At 45.1% G+C, this 17,643-nt stretch overlaps 1 protein-coding gene across 1 annotated transcript in view; it reads right to left on the reverse strand.

The window, feature by feature from the left end:
* Positions 1-17,643, reverse strand: part of LOC138304282 (putative DBH-like monooxygenase protein 2) — a 312,423-nt gene that overhangs the window by 201,177 nt on the left and 93,603 nt on the right. Inside the window, exons 4-6 of the mRNA XM_069244214.1 lie at positions 11,179-11,262; positions 2,656-2,829; positions 1,988-2,090 (exon numbers count right to left, since the gene is read on the reverse strand). Of these exons, the coding sequence (XP_069100315.1) occupies positions 1,988-2,090; positions 2,656-2,829; positions 11,179-11,262 (361 nt within the window). The remainder of the gene's footprint in view (positions 1-1,987; positions 2,091-2,655; positions 2,830-11,178; positions 11,263-17,643) is intronic.

Genomic DNA, 17,643 nt, shown 5'->3' on the forward strand with positions numbered 1-17,643 from the left:
CGTCTGAACAGAAATTAGAAAATAAGGCTGGAAAAGTATTTTCTTTTTATGTTAACAGAATGAAAAGTCTTGCAAGAATTCTTGCCTCGCATTTCAACTAAGCTCTAATGAAGTTATCAATAGCAGAGCAGCCTGAGAAGATGTATGGCCCCAATAAAAGAGACAAGCAATGCCCTGAATGCAAGCTTCACATCATTGCTTCTAGGTATAACTACATTCTACACCAGGTGTTTCATTTGTAAAATAAGCTTGTTTTAATGTTACATACACACATGCAAAAATAAGCTTAAATTAACGCGGGCGTGTCAGGCTGTACTAAAAGAACAGTAATCAACAGACGCTGGGCAGTGGTAAAATAACATTAAACAAAAAAATGAAGCCTAGGAGCTACCTTTTATTAAAGATTTAATAGCGGAGCAAATGTAAACAATGACAGCACTGGAATAAAGCCAAAACAAATGTGAGCAACATGGGAGGAGGTGGGAGGAATGGAATGTTGCAATAAAACGTAGGCAGCTTCCAGCCTAAAACACCCAAAGTGAAAAGGCAGCAACAAAGAAATGCCAAAGTAGCCTGTCACAGCAATAGATAAAGAAACCAAAGTGGAAAATTACAGTAGTTGGTCACTGTTCTGAAACAGAAAAAGGAGGGAGAAAAAGGCAGAACTGACCACCAGTGAGCAAGAATTTTTAAAGGACACTGCAATCAACACATGAAATCGCTTAAAGCCATAAGAAGTATACTAAAAGTATACATGAGGTGGAACGCTTACCCTCGACCTAAAAACGTACCCACTCATTCCAAGTTGACCAGCTATTGGAGGGAGAGCTAAAGGTTACAGATTGCAGCCAATATCTTGACACATTTACTGGACATTAAGACCGAGCCCAGTTTGAGGTAATATTTTACCACGTCCATTTATGAAGGTGGTTCCTAATACCAGATCAATTTCCACGCACATTTTGCGGCATGGTGGATTTTGTTATGATCTCACAGGTCAATGTCGAAGAAGAATCTGTATCTAGTTTTCAAAAACTCAAAATATTGGAGTATTTTTTTTATTCAAGTTTGCATGTGACATTGACAATGAAACTACTTTTTGTTTAGTCCCAAAAGTGGCTCAATCAGGCTTTCTCTATTGAAAAGGCAAGGATATCCCTTGGCTGGGGCTATAGCAATGTCATGCTGCAGGTCTCATGTGTCAGTCCTCTCCCTTGGCTCAGGATCTGCCATACACACGTTTCATTGCACCACATGTTCACACCACTTCCTGCTTGCATGTACCAACATTCCGTATGCTTGTATGTCCTGTCATCTCAGTTCACCATCACACTTAGGGCTCATACCGCATGACATATGAATCTCTGACCAAACCTGCTTTCCCTAGATTTGTTGCATTCATGTGCGATTGCAATACAATGCACACAGCCTTACACTTACATTCACCTCAGTATGTACTATGACAGCTCATGTACAACTGCATGTAATAATACACAAGGCTTACTACATGTATGTGCCATGACACCTACTTATTCCAGTGCCTACTACATATGTGAACCATACCTAGTAATTTTTACACACATTGCCACATGCACACTAAACTACACCTATTTCAGGAACATAACATTAACATACAAGTGAAAAACGAACAGTTTTTCATTTGTTTCTCAGACTGTATCTGCCACTCATAGGTCTTGCTATGGGCAAATACCTTTAGCCCTGTCATGGAAAGCATGTTGCATGCCATCACAACAACACATGCAGTACACACTTTCTGTTACATGCTTATACACAACTACAGGGTTGCCAAGTGTGTGTAGCACTGCACCTTCCATGTGTGATCTGTCATATCCGCCTACCTTGCCCACCCTTCACCGGATTTATGTTCCATGGCACATACCACAGCTGAACCATCCATTCAAATGAGCTGCTACCTGCTGAAGCTACAACACCTTCTGCTCCACAAATGTGTCACTGACCCCAGTACCTGCAGCCGCCTTGAAGTTGCTGTAGTGAATTTCCATCATGACGTGAGTTGGATCATCAGGAGTCCCCAAAGAGATTCCAACATCACTGGGAAACTGGAAGGCCTGAGGTGAAACAGGAAGACATTATGAGGGATGAAGAAGAACCTCACACCGCTGTCGAAATACCAGTGAAGGGAGAGAAACAGAAGAGAGGCAACGTAGGAGGTTTGTAGTGGGAAGATAGGAGCGGGAAAAGAGACGTGCTGGTGGAGAGGTGAGTGAACGAAGTAGACGTAAGGACAACGAGACATGTGCGAGGCACCAAGGTCAGTAATGGAAAGAAAGGGTGAGACAGTGAGGACCGGACCTTTGGGGAGAAGCAGCCATGTACAGTATGCAAATTGGACACAAAGTGAATGGGGGTGTATGAAGATGAATAGGATGGATAAACTGAGTGGCAGATTCTATCAAAAGAGATAAGTGTGTAGCTCAGGTACTCTTAGCGGGTAATTTTGTATGTTGCTGAATGCATATTAAGTGAAGGTGCTTTTATTCAATGTTAAATGTACAACTAAAATCCAGTGTTGTGGGTTTGTCAAAAGTAAGCCATGGCAACATTTTTATTACACAGGCATTCTCAAATATAAGGTGTTATGCTCTTTTTCATGGTTATTATTGTTGTGCTCACCTCTCCACCCACAGCCCAGGCCACCATGTTCTGGAAACACTTCATGAAAGGATCTTCAAAAGTCCTTTCATGGCAAACCCCTGTTGGGGCGGTGAGATTGGCTCCTCTAGGGCAGGTGTAGAGTACTATGTGGTGGACCAACTCCTCGTTCCCAGCCTGGATGATGGGTTCAAACTGCCATGAGAAGAGAAAGGAGAGACTGATTGTTAGACTACAACAGAAAACAGGCCCGGGGGCGGATAAATGTATCTCCTATTACAGTGTCGGCTTGTACCTTTTTAAAGTGGTGGGGTGAGTGAAGTGTCCCACCATTTATCCAAAAAAAACAAAAAAAAAAAAAAAACACCCCTCCCTCAAAAACCCCAACGTAACCCACCCCTCCCCCAAAGCCCAAATAACACTATAACACAAACACTACACATACATGCACTACACACTTACATGCACTACACACGTACATAACATTACACACATACATTACAAAAACATTACACATTTAAAAAAAAAAGACATTTACCCACGGGCTGCATGTCCTCTCCCGTTCACTTCTGCTCTCCAATGCCAGAAGAGCTCCCCTAACCAATCCAGGCTCTGTTATCATGCTGTTAACCAGCATGAAAGAAGCTCCTGGTTTGGATGGAGCATCCTGGCTGGACGATCCTCCAGGCCCTGAAGGCCTGTGTCTAGTCTCCACCCAGCTGTCGTAGACAGCTGAGTGGAAAGCCTCAAAGTGCGCAGGTCCCTTATCTGACGCAAAGCAGCCAGCCAAAATGACATGCGCTCTTTGGAGCATCCATTCCAGGAACTGCTCCAGTCAGTACTCTATTGCCGGCAGCAGAGAACACGCCCAGCATGTTTGTGGGCTGGTGCTCGCTGCAGGAGAAAAAATAAAATGGCAATTAAATCTTTTCATTGCCATTCTATTTTTTCCTGCACAGCTCACAGCGGGCGGGGTGGGAATGCTCCCATGCCTTTGAGAAGGAATCACCACTGTCCTATTAGCGAATCACAAAGCTAAAAAAGTGAGCCACAGTTCCAAATCAGGGTGGTTTTCAATATGTAACTCTGTGTAGGTGTTTTGCAGGCCATGGGAGACTGCATTCATGCTTGCTGAGGGCAATATTTGAGGTAACATCAGGGAAATCAACAATAAGAAGTGGCCCATCAGACCATAAAACAGGCCTACAAATACACAAAACAAGCACTGGCAAAGGAAACAGGTTTTAGCTATGCGAGAGGTACTGGCTTTGCCAATGTGATTTATCTATGTTGTACACCAGTGTGACCACTGTTCAGCATGGCTAAAGGTTAGTTGCATAGAGGGGAGTGGCATGGAGTGTTGTTGAGTGGAATGACAAAGAGTGGAGTAGAGTGTAGTAAAGGCTTGTAAAGTGGAGTTGCAAAGAATGTCGTGTTTTGGAGTGGTATAGAGTGGAATTGTGTAGAGTGGCGTACAGTGGTGTGGTGTAGAGTAGAGTGAACTAGTGTAGAGTGCATTGGCTTAGAGAGTTGCTGAGTATAGTGGCGTAGAGTGCAGAGGCATATAATTCAGCAGCATACAATGCAGCATCGTAGACTGAAGTGGCATAGATAGAGCTTTGCATAATAGAGTGTAGTGTTGTAGAGTGCAGTGGTGTAGAGTGGAGTGGTGGAGAGCAGCGTAGAGTGTCCTAGAGTACAGCAACATAGAATGCAGTGGTGCACAGTACAGTGGCATAGAGTGCAGTAGCGCAGAGTGGTGCGGAGGAGAGTTGAGTCCAGATCAGTTTGACATCTGCTGTACAGCAAGATTAGAACACACAGAGACCTCCCGCTGCCTCTTACCTTGGCAGTCTCCATAGATCAACAACATAATCTGCTAACACAATAACCTTCAGCGATCATTCCCTCATGAGTCCATTATGTGCAAACAAGAGGGGCTCCAGTCTAAAATTGATTTTGATGCAAGAAAAATCTTACGTAGTGAAGCTGCCTCTTCAAGCCAAAAGACACCAGATAATGCTCCCCCAGAAACTTCGGAGAATAATGTGGACATGGCGACCCTACTCATGGCCATGCTGCAAAGCCTAACCTCAATCGAATCTAAAATGGATGGCATGTGTTCTCGCATGGACAGCATCATGTACAAATTACAGAAACATGATGGCCACTTAACAGAAGATGAGTAGCGAATATCGGCAATGGAGGGCACAGTCTCCTCCTGGGAAGAACATATGCTGCAGATGAAGAAGGTCCTGAAGGTTATAGCTGACAAGAATGAGGACCTGGAGGCACGGTTCCATAGAAATAACCTGCTAATACTGGGAATTCCAGAATCTACCAATACTGATAAACTAGAGGAATACGAAGAGAGATATTAATTACATTAATCGGAGCAGAATCCTTCTCAAAATTGCTCATTGTCGAACGGGCATATTTGACTTAGGCAGCCTGGTCTTCTCCTGGTGCTCCTGCTATACCTATCCTTGCCAAATTACTGAACTACCGACATTGAGATACACCTGGCACAGGGAAAAACAGGACTTGCAATTTGAAGGCAACACGGTGGCCATCTACCCTGACTTCACAGTGGCAGTATAAGAAGCATGAAGGACATTTTTGAAGATCAAACAAAAACTACATGCTGCCTCCATACCTTACACTATGCTATACCCAGCATGGCTCTACATTTCCTTCCATAATAAAGACCATATCTTCACGTCTCCACAGCAGGTGACCAAGTTTCTGCGACGCAACACCTCGCACCAGCCTTTGTCGGGGTCATCAAAACAGACATGCAGGCAGGCATCCCATGACGTAGAATCTGACTAAATAATGGCCCTAGACATGTGAAGGGGCCCTTTGCACCTTACACTGCTATTTGTCAGTCCCAAAGCACCATCATCAAACAAACAAGGGCTGTGCTGAACATGCTTAATTTGTTCTCCTTTCTTTATTACACATGTAGCCACTGTCTGCCCCTTTCAGGCAAAATGTATACACTTAGGCCCTGTTGCCCACACTCAGGACTTCATATTGCTCCCTGGACACCCCCGCCTATTTGGGGTAACTTCACCTGTCTCTCTTGATGTTCCCTTGTGGGAGATTCCCCAAGTTCAGTGTCCTAAACAACTCAAAAAGAGCTCTTCTTCTTGAGTGCCATACTACCCTGCTCACACAGCTCGCTACCGAGCATCACTCCATTTTATCTTTACTCACTCTGTTTTTACTTGCGTTTTTCCTGCTGCTCCTCTCTTTTCGCAGAGACCTCTCTCTACCACTATTGTCACAAGTGTTGGGATGCTGTGTTGAATCCATGTAAAATTTTGTGTGGGGGATTTGAGGGTGGGCTATGATACTCTAACAGGATTGGGCCGTCAGTGTAGGATTTGGGTGGGTACGGGGATGTTTGAGTTGTTTCAATACATACCCACAATGCTACTGGTGCCACTATACTACACATCATATATGACAGTGGTGTATAAATGAGGCCGTACACTTTGTAACACTACACATCCACCTGGAAAGGACTAGAGATGCTATCCCTCAGATAAATACAAGGGCGGTCACATATAACTGCCTCACATGACTGTCAGAGGAATAGGTGACCTATTTGGAGAGATGTAATATCCAGTTTGCTCTCATACAAGAGTCTCATCTAAAACAAGCAGCAAACATAACATTTGCTGCCCGCTGAGCATCATATAGGCAATTCTCCACTTTCTTTACTTATGCACGTGCCACCATCATCCTGATGTGTAAAGAGGTCTCATACATGGCAATAGGTGCTAAGAATGATGACCAGGGGTGATATACACTAATGGGGGGCCGACTTGCTTCAACTCTAATCACCATAGTTAACTGCTATCGTCCCAGCACCTACACCCCATATTCTTTGATAGACTCAGGGGACAGATTATGAATATTGGCTCGCCACATGCCCTCTGGGGAGGAGACTTTAATATAACGTTGAATGAGGTAGTAGATAGGTCATATAGCCCCCACATATCATAGTGCAGGGCAAGGCATGTGTGAGACTTAGGGGGTCATTTTGACCTCAGCGGTCTTTTTGAAAGACTGTCGAGGGACCGCCGTGGGGAAGACAGCCTGTGATTCACTGTGGCGGTGTTCTGTTGGCGGTGTGGTGTCGGCAGAGCTGCCCCCATGGCTCCCGTCCCCTTCCGGAGGATCGGCGGACCAGGTAAGTCGATCGTCCGTGAGGGGAGGGGGGGTTGTTGTGTGTTGTGTGGGTGCATGGGGGTGTGCGTGTGTGTATGTAGAGGGGGTGTGTGAGTGCGTGTATGCTTGCGGGGGTGTTGTGTGTATGGGAATGAGTGCATGTATGTCTGTGGGTATGTCTGTATGGATGTGTGCGTGTATGTTTGAATGTGGGTGTGCGTGTCTGACTGTGTGTGTGGATGTAGGCATGTATGTCGCGTGTGTGCGTGTAAGTGTGTAGGTTGTGCCTGCGTGCGTGTCGTGAGGGTATAGGTGAAGTGAAGTTGGGGGTCCAGGTGGGGAGGGGGGCCCTGCCACCTTTGGGGGGTGGCAGGGGTGGTGGGGGTGTAGGGGAGGGAGTTGGGGTGGGGGTGGGCGAGACCCCTATCAGTGCCAGGGAAGGAATTCCCTGGTACTGATAGTGCTTACCGCCATGGATTTCATGGCAGTTCAAGCCGCTGGAAATCCACGGCGGTAAGCCGGGTCCGAATACCGCCAGCGGTCTAGTGACGGCCGCCGGGCTGGAGACCCAGGTCTCCAGCCCAGCGGTCGTCTCCGCCCTGGCGGGCAGAAGGGAGAACCGGCGGATGATCATGGCGGTAACCGCCATGGTCATAATTCCACAAAGTAAGACCGCCAGCCTGTTGGCGGTCTTAACGCCGGTTCTCCGCCTTCCGCCAGGGTTGTAATGACCCCCCATAATGTCTGAAAATAATCTGGTAGATGTCTGGAGGATGATGCACCCATTAGACGAAGAGGGCACCTTCTACTCAGGGGTACACAATAGCTGGACACAAATAGATTACTGGCTGGTGTCTGGGGGATGATATAGTTGCATACAACGGGTCACGGATCTGGTGTGCACTTAGTCTGATCATGCCCCAGTGCTGCTGGAACTGTGACCCCCCCCCTTGCCCCACTGGGAACTAATTGGAGACTCTCCCCTATTCTATTTTTAGAGACTTTCTTCAAAGAAGAGTTAGGACAGGAGATTTCTGAATTTTTCAATCTAATAAGGACGCAGTACAACATATAGACACAGTGTGGGAGGCCTTTAAGGTCACTATGCAAGGTCTTTGCCTAGCCAAAGGCGGAGGAATATTGAAATCAATACAGGACCAGCTCAGTAAGTTCTAAGCTCTCCACCAAACACCAGCTGACACAACAGATATGCTTTACCATATCGGAATGTCAGGATGTGGCGGAGCGAGAAATCCTTTAACGGAGCACATATGCGCAGGCCTGGGCATATGGACAGGGCGAGCACCCTAGACACATGTTAGCTGTTCTGACCTATAAACCACAATTCACAAATAATATCCTTGAGATACGTGAGCCTGCGGCACAGTCTGCAGAGACACACCAGATATTCTACACGCCTTTACATCTTTTTACTGCAACCTTTACACTGCTCGTTCTCAGCAGTGCACTGGTGCTGATGAATACCTAGAGGACGTGGCACTGGTATGGCTCAGTGAAGCTCAGAGACAAATTTTGGGGGGCAGAAATAGAGGAGGACGAGATTTGTGAGCTTCAGCAAGACCCCTGGCCTTACAGGATACCTGCTGAGTTCTAGAAAACATATATAGACACTCTCCTCTCGATATTGAAATCTGTCTTTCTGGAGGCACGTGAACTAGGCCTCCTTCAGCTCTCTTTGTGAGAGGCAAGGATTATCACCTTGCTGAAACCAGGGAAACCACTGGACTGTTGTGGGTCATACAGGCCCCTGTCATTTATTAATTGTGACACTAAGATACTTGCCAAAATTCTGGCTAATCAACTCTCTCTCCTCATGCCCTTCTTGGTCAAACCTGAGCCACATTGATCCAGATATCGCCACAGGGGATGCTTTTTTAGCCACCGTTAAGTTCTTTGACTCCCTAGAGTGGAGCTACCTTATGATTGTATTAAAATGAATAGGCTTTCCAGCGGCCTTCCTGCAGTGGATCACGCTTGTCTATTCTTAACCGATGGCATGACTCGGAGTAAATTTGGTGGACTCAGATCCCACTGCAATATCTCAGGGCACTCGCCAGGGATGCCCCTTATCGCTGTTGATTTTTGCACTAGTGATAGAACCTCAGGCAACAAAACTTTGTCAACACCACTGACAATTCGCCATTTGTTATCCGTCCCGCCACATCTTAGTTTTATTATATGCAGATGATAAAACACTACACATGAAGAATCCACAGGTCAGCTTGAAAACAGTATTGCACACGTTTGTTCACTTTAGGGGATTCTCCGGAATACATATCAATTGAAATACGTCCAATTGTTCCCTCTTGCACCGGCTATCTCACGATTTGCGCTAGACTTTCCATTGGAGTGGCGTTACTCAGATTTGAAATATCTCGGGGTCATGGTGTATAACAACCCAAAAGATGTGAATTATGGGGCAGCCCTCACAAAAATAACAGACGATATCACACGGTGGATCTCACTGCTACTTTCCCTTGTGAGGTGCTTCGCCCTCATGAAAAAGGGTTATCCTACTCAAATTCCTGTGTTTATTTCTTAATATTCCCTACCACCCAGGTCAACATGTCTTCAAGGCGCTTAAAACACAATTGACCCGTCTGGTGTGAGGAAGGAAACAGCCTAAAATGGCTGGGCTACCCTAGTGCGACCTTTTTCTAGGGAAGACTTTGAAGCCCTGGATTTGGAATTTTACTTTCTTTGCGCCCAAGCACATCAAGCTATACATTGGTACAAGCCCACCCCATACATGCTGCACTTGGCCATTAAAGAAGGATATATGGTCCCTGTACATCCCTCTTCCTATTTAGGGTCGGGGATGCCTTCCCTTCACTATGTGGTGGCTAAGGTGGCGTGTGGGTCTTCCGCATGGCATAGACTGGCTAACAAATTAGGGAAACCGCTGCTTTACTCTCTGCTAATGCCACTCCCCTATCACCCAATCTTCCCAGTTACACATGAAGTGACTTGTCAATGGATGCTGCAAAAATGTGATTTGATAACATGGGGAGACTTATACCATGATTACACCTTTATCACACAGGAGACACAGTTTGAGGGATAGATCCCACTCCACTGGACATATTCCTCTACATACGCTTATGTAATAATGTGAGAGAAGGTACTGCTGAGCTTCCACTTAAACCCCCAATTTTAGACAGTCTACATACATTGCTTCAGTCCACGGTGCCTAAGCACATCGTTTCAACTTCATTCCATACTGCCCAAAAGGAGCATCCTGTTGCTACTGCCAGAGCACACACCCAGTGGGAATCGTAATTTGGACTCTGTGTTACTGAGGAGCAATTGCGTTTCTGCTGCATGCAAACGGGTATGCTCTCCCAGAGTAGCAGAACGTGAATAATACACTATAAATTCATACACAGACTCTATTGCACACATGCTCAGCTGCATAATTTTCATTTGCATGATGATGATTGCTGTGCGATATGGTGGATGGGTGGAGCTGATTTTCTTCACTTGGCCTGGGCATGTGCCCTGTTGTGGCTTGCGGAACGCTGAAGGGGCGAGGCAGTGCCGAGGTGGGGAGGGGGAATAAACATTAAATAAAAAATAAAAATAAAAAACACTTATCTGGATCATCGCCACCGCTGCTGACGACACCACCGTGTCACTCCTCTCGTGCAGGCACAGGCTCCCAGCCTGCCCTGCGGCTCAGAGCAGCATCAGGATTGGCTGGGAGTGCCCAGCCAGGGCACTCCCAGGCAGACTGGGAGCCTGTGCATACTGTCTCCACCCCAGAAACACAGAGCCGGGTTGGAGAGAGCCCTGTGAGTATGTGTGTTTGGTCGGCCTGAGATGGCCTGCTAAACATACATGCGCACTGAGGGAGAGTGCTGTGCACGCCCCCTCAGTGCTTGTCAGAGCTCGTGGCCCCATCCCTTTACAAGAAAACGATAATAATCACAGTTTATTATCATTTTCTTGTAAAGGTTTTGCATCCACGGGTTCCTACAATCTGGCTCCATACACCACTGACATCACCTTTCACTCTCCTGTACCACACGACACATACAGCTCCTAAGTGCCTGTTATTATCGGCCAGCATTCCATTCTGGATTTTTTTTATTTCAAAATTTGTTTTTTTCATTAAACATATTTGATATACTTTTCTGAACACTTTTGTCACTTACACCAACACAACCTAAATATATAAAAAAAAACAGGCAGACACGGCAGTAATTACATTCTAAGAACAAGAGGGAATGCTGGAGACAAAGAAGCAGAGAATGTAGGGCTAGTGGTTTTCAAAGCCTTCAGCATCTGGTTTTGTTCTTTATCATTCCACCCCAACCCAAGGGAATTAAGGGTGCTCATGGGTACCTTGTAGATGTGGTGTTTCTGTGTGACCTCGGGCAGGGCGACGAAGGTACAAGCATAGGTGGTCTCGGTTGCAGGAATTGTGAACTGAAAGAGATAGAATTTACAGCTAATATCATAGTATTAACAATACATAGGATAAATACCCCCATAGGTATGAAAGTAGGGCACTGCAAGTCATCAAGGACTTCTAGGACCATATAGAGACACTTACTTTAAAGAGATAATGGAACACTGAGGGGTTGTGCCACATCCTTATAGTGAACATTTGGTGGTGTTGTATTCTTTGTAATACCTAATACTTAACCACTTTACACAAAAAGACATATTCAGCAATAGATTTGCAAGTGCTACATATTGGTGGTGGACCATTGTTCAAAAGATCACAATAACTGTTGAATTGCAGTAGCTTTTAGGTTCTGGATTTTTACCATTAAGTCTCATAACCCACAGTTTGGTAATGGAATTTCAATACTTTTTGACTCATTTAAATAATCAACCATAACTGCACGTATCACTTTGATTTAGAGTTTAACAGACAAGGCACTCCATTACAAACATGACAAATGTCCCTGCCCACAAGTCTTGGTCCGCCTGCCCTATTTACAGTCAGACTTAATGTCAGGTTTCAGTCTGGGGGAAATCCACCCTTCTTACATTTGCATACGCTCTTAGGGGATATGACAAGAGGAAGTGGCCCAGGGGAGGGGACAAGTGTCACTCTAGGGGCCAGAACATGTGCAGATGGGTTTTAGAAGTGTACTGTGTCATGACTGACCTTGATTGAAACAGTCTCCTTTCCTATAACTCCCAGAGTAAAGAATAACGAATAACATACTAGATGGATACCAACTTCCATAAGCACAAGAGAGGAGTTTATAAAGGACATGGCAGACATAGGGTAAGAACTAAACCTATTTCTATGTGTTAACCAAAGAGGGGATGAAGAAGAGCTGCCTTGGATGAAAATGGCAGCTATATTTCAATGTTCTGGTCCGGTCTTTAGGCTTTGAAGTTCAATCATATGTTGATGACACTCAAATAATCGTGACACCCTCCAATGTGACCTCTATCACCCAGTCCTTTAGGTAATGTATGTCCAGCATCGAGAAATGGATGAGCAGCAATGCACTCAAACTCAATGCTGGAAAAGCAGAGGTACTGGTCTTTGGTGCCCAGAATTCAATATTGTCTAATATTTGGTGGCCCGAGGAGTGTGGTCTCTCCCCACTCCTGTGAAATCTGCAAAAAACCTGGGTTTCGTAGTTGATAATTCTCCGAACTTTAATACCCAAGCCAGTCACACATCCGACACCTGTTATTATATTATGAGAGTACTGAGGACAATTTTCCCCTTCATTCCTAATGATGCTGTCTGGCTCATTTTGAATATTCCCAGGCAGGTGTCAGTGAGGGAAGGTCTGCAGGCTCTTCACTGGCTTCCCATCGGAAAGAGAATTGTTTTTAAAGCCTTGTGTATGGTTCATAAAGCCCTCTATTTTAAAAACACTGAACAGCTTAATGTCATGGTCCACTGGTATGTACCAGCAAGACATCTCAGATCTTCCTCTTGCAGACTGGCAACTGTCCCTAGATCTCATAGAGTCAGATGGGGAGGACGGGCTTTTTCAGTGGGAGCAGTAAAATTATGGAATACACTGCTGCTTCACATTGAAGATGTGGAAATCTTTTCAATCGTCAAAAAAACTACAACAAACCTAGCTTTCCACTCAGCATGGCTTTGAATGAATGAGTATTCCTCTGCCTCGGTGTGGGTTTCTGCTGGCTCCTTGATACCCTCAGGTTTATAGCGCTCTATAAATTTTAATAACATAACATCTGTAACAGCATAGTCCTTAAATTCACAGTTTTACTCCAGTCTGATCCTGGGACACCACAATCACTTTCAATGCTTATTTATTTCTCAGTATGAAAGGTCTGTATTATATACAGTGCTCCAGGATCAGAAGAAGATTGAGCACCCATTTTCTGCACCCCATGCAATGTAGTAATCCTGAAGGGGGCATAAATGCTTAAGTGTCTCTTCTGCAATATGAATAACACTGGTGCTATTTTAAGGAAGAATCACCCAATGCCAATGAGGGAATTATTTTGCCTCTGGACCTGTGTTGTATTATGGATGTGGGTGCAGAGCCAAAGAAACAGTCAGGAGGCACATTAACTGTGCACCACAAGGAGGTGGCGTACAGTCAGAGCACCCCAAAGGCACCCTCTGAAAGGGGATAAATGGGGTCTCATGGGTGCCCCCCACAGAAATCCCCCCACAGGTAGGTGCAGTCACTCACTGCAACCACCTGCAGAGGGATCTCTGTTCCACTTGAAAGTGCAGCCTGAGTGCCACCTGGTTGCTTCAGTTAGCCAGTCTGTCTTTCACTAATGCACTACCCACATGACAGCCCCCAGGTTTGTGACTAACCTGGGTCCCGTGCATTCTATGTAATACGGTGCACTACCCCTCTTTGCATCTGTGGCACCTAGTAAAGGTGTGCTATGGCACAAGCAGTGACAGTGCACCCTTACTGCAATACAGCCAGATGTGCACAAGCATGCTTGTAAAAAAAGAAGATCGTTGGAGAGCAGGAACAGGCCTCCAATGCCTTTCTGGGAGCTGAGCCAGCCTGATCCAGCCAATCCAGACATTTCACTCGTGCTGGTTCGGATAAGGTAGTTGGCTGTGGGACTTCACTCTTGGAGGAGGAGTGGACAACATTGAGGAAGTGCTGCAGGCTGAGGTAAGTGACGCTTTTATTTTTTTATTTAATAAATAATTGTTTTGATGAATGTTATGTATGCATTTTTATGTATAGTGCTCCACCATTTTTGTAAGCCACCACCCGCCACTCCGGATGGCATTAGTGAATCCAAAGGGGCAGACGTATTTAGCCTAAGAATTGTGGGCAATCTCCCCTCTGCTCCTTTGTCCTATTTTCCTCCTTTGCTAAAAGGCACAACTACCAGAGGAGTGGTCCATCTAGGTGACATCAGTTATTGGGAGGAGCAAGAGGATTCTAGGTCTGAATTGCACATCTATCGCCCTCTATTCTCCTTGCCACTCTTGTACCACGCTGAGGCGGCAACAATGAAATGAGGTTGGAAATCTTCAGAAGGCGGCAGTTCAGAGCGCATCCAGGTTGGTTTGGTTTTCTTCAATGGGAGGTGGGTTCAAGTTGTAAAGATTTCAAGTGTAGGTAGTCAAGAAAGCTACGGACTACCAACAAACTGTGGTCTGTCTTCTGTATTGTATGTGTGTGAGAGCTGGAGGAGTGTTATCAACTGAGTGAACACACAACGTGTACAGTCCTTAGTCTGCGTTTGCCTGTTACCATCATCAGTACTCTTTTTGGGAGCTGGGTCTCTTTTGCCACTGCAATCAAAGGTGATGGAACAATTTTTGGAGTGTGGGTGATGCCATCAATGTTACGTCAATGAAGTCATAGGGACTGTAACAAATCCAAGCATCACACAAAGAATAATTGTAGCAAATAAGTCATGCACGCCAATTCGTCAGGAAAGTGGTAAAGGTGTAGTATGTAGCAGGTGGTGCATTTTGGAGCACTGTGTTGCAAATACATTACTAAACCATGGTATGGTAGTGCACTGTCATTTCCCAACAACACATTTTCCACAGAAATTACTGCAAAATATGCACTATGTGGTTTTAGTGATATTACTATATATTAGATAAACAATAAAGCATGGAAATTGGGTTTTACCATTTATCTATCTTTTTTTACACCACCAACTAATGTGTCTTGATTTGTTTTTATCCAATTAACCTCGTCGTTTCCATCACACTAAAGAATTATAAAGAAAAAAAGGGTTCCCTATGTACTTTCCTAACTGATATACGTTGAAATATTTTACACTTCACTTACAGGTACATAAATGTTGTTGTTCGTTACCAAAAAGTTGAATATAAGCAACGTTCTCAGATAGTTTATTTTAGAAATTCCCCTAACTTTGCAGCCAGAGAAAAAAAGGTAAACATCAATCTACTTGCTAAAAGAATAAGCAGCAATATGAGAGAAAACATGGCATGACATTTGGCCTTTGACCTCTGTCTTTGGACAGAGAAATATGAACAACAAAATGTAAAGGCATCTTTATTGGTCATTTACATTCTGAACTCCATCACGTTTATTCAGGGGGTGTTGCAGCACCCCCAGCACCCCTACTTCCTGCACAAGTGACTGCAACTTAAATGCTCATAAACCAACCATTTATCATGATTCGTTTTACTATTAATAAGGAAAGGGCAGTCACTGCATGTCATCACTCCAAACTCATCAAAGATGAATGATGGTGTATTGGCTACAATGGAGAGAGACTTAACTTTATTTATTTACTTCTCGTTTAGCAAGACTGTCAGCGTGCTGTACAGTGTAACAAATGTAAAGCTGCAAGACAATCCTTCCATCAAACACATAGAAAGCTTTTATTAACAGATGCATAAGACAGTAAATCAATCATGAATTCAACTTTAATCTTTGTAGGACTTTGACAGCTCTGCTAGACAGAGCGCATCCACCTCCAATTGGCTGAGGAAAGTCTTAGCTGATTGGGCACATTTGGAGTGGGTCCTTACACCAGCATGGGTGCTGTGTCCGCCCTTGCCTCACTTCTGGCATCGACATGGCAGCAATGCTTAGGGCCATGCCTGGGATATAGGTATGCAACCTGTGGTGCTGCCATATGGCAAGGCCTTGCTGTGCATTACCTGGCAGTTATCCCGACACCACCAGCTACTGCCAAGCTGGTTCACGAATGGGGCTATGTGGTGTCCTGAGAAAGTAACCTTGAGGATGGTACACCGAGAAACAGAGAATGTGAAGATTGGCTCAACTTACAATTAGTTGCAAAGTTGTTCAGGAGAGCAAAGATGGATGCCTTCCCATGACGGTCTTGGGAACTTGTCTTGATGTTGCAGATGCCTGTCACATGAGGTACTATGAATGGACAATAAAATATTTCGATCCATGTGGCATTACCAATGGACATATCATCATTTAGCGTGGACTTTAATTTGCCATTCCTAGTCAGTTTCAGTAGTAGGAGTGATCTCTTGGACGTTGAGAGGTGCAGATCTCTTTTCCCTTGCCCCACACTTTCCCAATGCTTGCTAAGAGAAATTGAATTTTCCTGACCGAGCTTCTGAAATGCTGACACCTTCCCTTTTTACCTACTTTTTGCCAACCTCGGTAAGCTTCATTTTGGCCCAGATGTCATGTTTACAAATTCTTTTTGCCCTTTAATTCCTTTTTGCTTTTTGACCCCATGTTTTGTAGCCCAGCACATGCCAATTAGTGACCTGCTAATTTAGGGATTTCCCTTTGCTTTGCTAGTTGATTTAGAGGGTTCTTAGGTTGACTTCATGTTGAGAAGAGTTGGTCAGCTGATGTTTTCTGAGCACCGGGTTCTTCTCCTGTTATTCTGCATAGCCATGAGTGTATGTTTAGTTTCTTTACTGTTAGTTTGCCTAAACTCCTTTTGTCATTTGGGCCATCCACTGGTTATACTGTATCTTTAAAGCTTGGTTTTGAGAATCATCTATATTAACCTGAGTATAAGCTTGTAATAAAACCCTTTTACTTTATTTCCAACTTGGGTTTTCCTTGTGTGGTCAAACTGGCCATACTGTAGATTAAGGCCCGTATTTATACTCCGTTTGCGCCGAATTAGCGTCGTTTTTTTCGACGCAAATTCGGCGCAAAACTAACGCCATATTTATACTTTGGCGTTAGACGCGTCTAGCGCCAAAGTATGGGCAAATAGCGTCATTTTTTTGCGTGAACGCCTTCCTTGCGTTAATGAGATGCAAGGAAGGCGTTCCCGTCTAAAAAAATGACGGCGACGCAAATGCGTCGTATTTATACTCCCGGGCAAAAATCACGCCCGGGAGTAGGCGGTGCAAAAAACCCCGCATTTGCGCCACTTTTTAACGCCTGGGTCAGGGTAGACGTTAAGGGGGCTGTGGGCTCAAAATGAGCCCACAGGTGCCCTCCCATGCCCCCAGGGACCCCCCCTGCCACCCTTGCCCACCCCAGGAGGACACCCAAGGATGGAGGGACCCATCCCAGGGACATTCAGGTAAGTTCAGGTAAGTATAATTTTTTATTTTTTTTAATTTATTTTGGTGGCATAGGGGGGCCTTATTTGTGCCCCCCTACATGCCACTATGCCCAATGACCATGCCCAGGGGACATAAGTCCCCTGGGCATGGCCATTGGGCAAGGGGGCATGACTTCTGTCTTTACTAAGACAGGAGTCATTTAAATGGCGTCTGGGCATCGAAAAAAATGGCGCAAATCGGGTTGAGGCGATTTTTTTGCCTCAACCTGACTTGCCCCATTTTAAGACGCCCTAACGCCATTTTCCCCCTACGCCGGCGCTGCCTGGTCTACGTGGTTTTTTTCCACGCACACCAGGCAGCGCCGGTCTGCTAGCGCC

Source organism: Pleurodeles waltl, chromosome 7, assembly GCF_031143425.1.
Source record: "Pleurodeles waltl isolate 20211129_DDA chromosome 7, aPleWal1.hap1.20221129, whole genome shotgun sequence".
NCBI classification, from domain to species: domain Eukaryota; kingdom Metazoa; phylum Chordata; class Amphibia; order Caudata; family Salamandridae; genus Pleurodeles; species Pleurodeles waltl.